At 41.8% G+C, this 5,725-nt stretch overlaps 1 protein-coding gene across 1 annotated transcript in view; it reads right to left on the bottom strand.

Moving 5' to 3' along the window:
- Positions 1-1,558: 1,558 nt before the first annotated feature.
- Positions 1,559-5,725, bottom strand: part of KIF26A (kinesin family member 26A) — a 168,760-nt gene continuing 164,593 nt past the window's right edge. Inside the window, exon 15 of the mRNA XM_027849035.1 lies at positions 1,559-3,429. Within this exon, the coding sequence (XP_027704836.1) occupies positions 3,266-3,429 (164 nt within the window). The 3' untranslated portion in view covers positions 1,559-3,265. The remainder of the gene's footprint in view (positions 3,430-5,725) is intronic.

Below are 5,725 nucleotides of genomic sequence, written 5' to 3'. Positions count from 1 at the left end.
CTTGGTGATTTGAAGGCCTTCATTCTGCAGAGGACCATGACATCAGGGAGGTGATGCTATGACATGCAAATGAATAGGATTTAAGTGAGGCAGGGTTGTGCAACTTCACCAGCCTCACTTTCTCCTCCAGAGCCATCTGGGTCCAGTGGCAAGATATAGACCAGAAAGATTGGAGATGGTCCTGGATGCAGTGGGATACCTTGACCTTTTCAAGCTAAGGTCTTTAACAGGTCTCAAAATGTGGATAACCATTGGAGTTTTAAGTCACAGGGTAAGCATTAGGCTCCAGAGAGATAAAGCTGGTCTTTGTTCTTAGAATCTGCATTTGACCAGAGCTTTCTTAATCATCCCACCCACCACACACACACACACACCCCTTCACCAAAATGGAGAATGTACTGAAGAGAAAGAGAAACCTAGAATGTCTCCATTACAGACCCCTGCTAAGGGCTCAAAGTTCATATCCCAGGATCAGAGTCAAAATCAAAAGGGACCTTAGAAGTCATCTGGTCCAACCTCCTTATTTCACTGATGAGGAACCTGAGGCCCCAAATGATTGTCACAAAAGATGAAATTGATGTCACTTCATTTTATTTGTCCTCTTTCAGGATTCAGGGATCCTGTGGCTGCCTTTCCATGTCTACATTTTGTGATGTAAGACCTAGACAGTGGAAAGATACCTGGATGTATTCATCGGATTGGAGATATCGAGCTGAAAGGGTCCTCAGAGGATACCTAGTCCAAACCTCTCATTTCATAGATGAAGAAACTGAGGCACAGGGATGTTAGGAGACCCAGGTTCAAATCCCAGCTCTAATATTTTAATATTTAATAATTTAATTTTAATATTTAAGTCTTTTGAGCTTGGATGAGTCATTGAAAGTTTCTGAGCCTCAGTTTCCACATATATAAAAAAGGGATAATAACGTGTGTTTTGAGGAAAATGTGTCTTAACCAAAACAAGGGTGTTTTGAGGAAAGTGTTTTGTGCACCTTGAAGTACCATAGAGCAGAAAGCTAATATTCTCTCCTCTGAACTCCTAGAAAGAGGTTACTTTCTGCACTATACAGAGAGCACAGACCACATTCTGCCTTTTATTATGTAGATTTATGTATCCTGGGCTGGTGTCTCCCCTCCCACCTACTGCAATGCAAATTCCTGGAGGGCAGAGAGAGCTCTGAATTATCTCTCAGAACCTAGTCTCTCTCTCTCTCTCTCTCTCTCTCTCTCTCTCTCTCTCTCTCTCTCCCCCACCTCTCTTTGTCTCTGTCTCTCTCTCTCCCACCCCCATTCCTCTTTCTCCTCTTCCCTCCCTCTCCTCATAGGAGTCATTGCTTCCCAATCATTCTTCCCTCATAGAAAGTAAACCCCTTGTGGGCAGGAACCATTTCATTTTTATCCTTGTATTTTGAGTTCCCTGCCCACAGAACACATGAAATAAATGTTGCTTGATTAATTGTTTGCAAAGGAAGCACCATATAAACGCAAGTTTTTGTTACTGTTTTCAAAAGCAAAAAAATTCATTAAACAGAAACATTAACAATAGATGTATCTTTTATTCACAAGTAAAAGTGGGGATGCCATGTTATCATACACATTTATACAAAGGCTCATAAAACCCCTATAAATCAAAATGGTCAGAAAATATGATTCATATGAAATGGGACCTTACATACAGTATTCAACCCTGGGAAAAGTTTGTTTTCTTTTTCCTTTTTTCCTCATTTGGCAACAAATGATTGACCCAGGGGTCCCCCACCAGGGGACTTCTGGGCCAGCCTCTTTCCCTCCCACTTCCCCCCATACCCCCCTCCATCCTCAGCACAAACTCATGCAGCCATCCATCCCACTCATGTCCTGAGCATTCATTCATCATTACAAAAACTGGGAAAAGGTTGATTTTTTTGAATCCAAAATTTTTGATGCAAATATTGGCTTTATGGTCAAAACGATAGAAAAATATGAACCTAATGAAACATTTACAAAACTCTTCCCCCCAACTTTTTTTTTTTGCTGGTTTATTTTGGTAAGAAATTGGAGGCTCTATTCCTGCCACTGAAGAAGGCTCTCGGTGCTTTTTGCTAAGCCCTTGGCCACTGCTTTCCCCAAAGGGGAAGAACAGGTTTATAGAAAATGAGGTTAATTCAACCACGGATGAGCTCATTCCATAGTTAACAGTCCCCCTTGGCCCCAAACATACTTCAATCACATGTTTATTTTCATCCATGTGGGTCCTCCAACAACATAGTTCCCAACCCCTCTTAGAATTTTAGTAGACAGTCTTTATGAGTTGCTGTGCATCCCAACCCCCAAAAGAAAATTCCATCCCCTGATGGCTGATCCTCTGGTGATGAGCCCTGGCCCTCAGCCCCCAAACTACCATGGAGGCTGGTACTCAAAGCTTTTCTAGCTTGGCTAGCTCTACACACACAGGCTTCAAAAGTCTAGGGATCACCTCCACACCACAATGAGGCATCACACAAGGATGGCAGGAAACGTCCAGTTTAAAAAAAAAAATCAACCGAAGTAAAAGCCAATCTTAGTTCTGCTCCAAGGAGGGAATGAAAACTAGTCCTTGTCAGAGCTCATTCCATGCCCTTTGGAAAGATAAAAACACCCATAAAAATATCTTGGATCCAAACCCCGAATCAGTCTTCTGGCCATTGAAGTTTTGCTACATCAAACCACTTTTCTAGGAAACCAGAAGGCAAAGCCTGGAGGAAATAGTCATGTGCTTATTGCTCTCATTACTACGTTTTCATACGGGGTCAGAAATACATGATACAATATCAAGGTTCTATAGGAAAACATCTGATGCCTGGGCTGCTGGCTTCCAAATTTCTAGCACCAAAGGGAGAGAAAAAAAAAAAATCCAATTAACATGAAAGGCACTTGGCATTGCTAGGGGAATGTCTGTTGGTGTTCTCAATCCTCAGTTCCTGTCTGTCTGTCTGTCCGTCTGTCCGTCCGTCCGTCAGTCAGGCATGGTTCGTTCTCACTCTCTGTACAGTTTGGTCTTGAATGAGGCACCATGTTGATTGTGAAACATTCCAGTTCCTTGTCCACATCCATCCCCTCTCTCCCTCCCACTTTCCCGCCCCACTGTTCCTTTCACTTCTACATTCCTGTTCCCCTTGTCACTTCCTTGTGGCGTTGCAACCTTGGTACAACCAGGCATCGCCCTGGATTCTGTTTTCTGTCCCTTCCCTTGCCTCATCCCTTTCCTATCCCATTCCTGTCCCATCCTCTCCATTCTGGTCTGCTCTCAAACTTCTACTTCCTGTACGTCTGATACGCCAATGTCAAAGCAGGTGACGATCATGACGTGAGCTTTGCACACGTTCACACAGTGCTCCAGGTCCTCCGTAGCTTGTTCAAGAGCCTCCAGGTATTCCTCGGACTCTTTGTCCAGCTCTGAGTCCACCTCAACTGCAAATCAAAATTAAAAAGGGGGTCAGAACATTGGGTCTCCAGGTGCCCCCTATGAAAGTCTCCCTGAGGGCAAAGGAAATAGGAGTACAACCAAAAATCACCTACCCAGACAAACTGAGTATAATCCTGCAGAGGGAAAAATGGTAATTCAGTGAAATAGAGGACTTTCAAGCATTCTTGATGAAAAGACCAGAGCTGAACAGAAAATTTGATTTTCAAATACAAGACTCAAGTGGAACATGAAGAGGTAAACAGTAAAGAGAAAATCGTAAGAGACATATTATGGTTGAACTGTTTATATTCCCGCATGGAAAGATGATATTTGTAACTCATGAGACCTTTGTCAGTATTAGAGTAGTTGGAGGAGAAAAAGTTATATGTACGTATATATAGATATAGATCGATAGATAGATAGATACATAGATAGATTGCTTGATAGATAGATAGAAAGAGCGTACAGGGTGAGTTGAAAATGAAGGGGTCATATCTGGAGAATAAAATTAAGGGGTGAGAGAGGATTATACTAGGAGAAGGAGAAAGGGAGAGGTAGAACGAGGTAAATTATCTCACAAAAAAAAAAACAGAAAAGAAAAGGCTCTTACAGTGGAGGGGAAATGGGGGAAGATGAGAGGGAATGAGTGAATATTATTTTCATAGAATTTGATGTAAGGAGGGAATAACATACACACTCAACTGGGTATGGAAATCTGTCTTACCCTGAAGGAAAATGGGGGGGGGGGGGAAGGGGACAAGAGAGTAGGGGGATGATAGAGAGAGAGGGAAAGGGGGTAATCAGAAGCAAATACTTCTGAGGAGGGACAGGGTCAAAGAGAGAATAGAATAAATGGGTGGGCGGGATAGGATTAAGGGAAAGAGAGTTAGTTTTTCACAGCATGTCTACTATGGAAGTGTTTTGCATGACTGAACATGTACAACCTATATTTAGTCACTTGCCTTATCAATGAGGGTGGGCGGGGAGGGAGGAAGGGAGAAAATTTGGAACCCAAAGTTTTAAAAACACATGTTTTAAAAAAATGTTTTCACATGCAACTGGGAAATAAGAAATATAGTAAATGGGGTACAGAAATCCATCCTGCCCTACAGGAAAATTGAAGGGGAAGTGGATAAGAGAAGTGGGGGAGAGATAGAAGGGAAGGCAGACTAAGGGAAGGGGTATTCAGAATGCATGCCATCTGGGGTGGGGGGAGGGGTGAGATGGGGTGAAAATTTGGAACTCAAAATCTTGTGGAAGTAAATGTTGAAAAAAAATAAATAATAAATAAATGTTTTAAAAAAAAGAAAAAAAATCATCATATCTACTTGTTTGAATGCAGAATAAAAATGCTAATAAATTTTTTTAAAAAGTCTCCCTGCCTCCACTACAATCCATCCTCCACTCAGCTGTTTGATCTTGTCATCCCCATATTCAATAAACACCCTAGGTTCCTCCATCTCCTAACTAACTCCCATTGTTTTCACTGCCTCTCCCTGATTCTTGGAACTCTTTTCCTCCTCCTCTCTGTCTCCCAGCTTCCCTGATTTCCTTCAATCCCATTTACTGCAGGAGGCCTTTCCCAGTTGTGCCTACCTTGCCCTCCCACTTCCCTGAGACTTTCATTAACACAGTATAGATTTCACATGTACATAGTTATTTGCATGTTGCACAACATGTCTGAGGGCAACGATTGTGTTTTTCTATTTCTTCCTACAGCGTCTTCACCCCTGAGACAATCTCCACACCCACTGGAAACTTAGACTGGCTCTACCAGCTTTGATAGGTGAACCTCTTTGCCTTGTCTTGTAGAAAACCAAGCTTCCCTACCACTTCTTTCAGTAACATCTCCTTACCTCTCCACTCTCACCTTCAGTCCCTGCTTTCCAACATCCCATTATGTGTCTTCCCCATTAGAATGTAAGCTCCTTGAGGGCAAGGAATGATTAACAAGCTTTTATTTGTAATTTCATACTGAGCACTGTGCTTAGTACAAAGTAAGCACTTAGTAAGTGTTCTATCATCCATCCACCCATCTATCTATCTATCTATTTATCTATCTATCTATCTATCTATCTATCTATCTATCTATCTATTTGTCTATCTATCTGTCTGTCTATCTAGTCATCTGTTGACCCATATATCTATCCATCCATCCATCCATCCACCCATCCATCTATTCATCTATCTATTCAGAAATCTATCTATTCATCTATCCATTCATCTATCCATCCATTCATCTATCTGTCTATCCATCTATCTATCTATCTATCTATCTATCTATCTATCTATCTATCTATC

This window comes from Vombatus ursinus, unplaced genomic scaffold (genome assembly GCF_900497805.2).
Source record: "Vombatus ursinus unplaced genomic scaffold, bare-nosed wombat genome assembly UNPS02007284.1, whole genome shotgun sequence".
NCBI classification, from domain to species: domain Eukaryota; kingdom Metazoa; phylum Chordata; class Mammalia; order Diprotodontia; family Vombatidae; genus Vombatus; species Vombatus ursinus.
The sequence above is the reverse complement of the archived record's forward strand: the minus strand, read 5'-3'. Positions and strand labels throughout refer to the sequence as shown.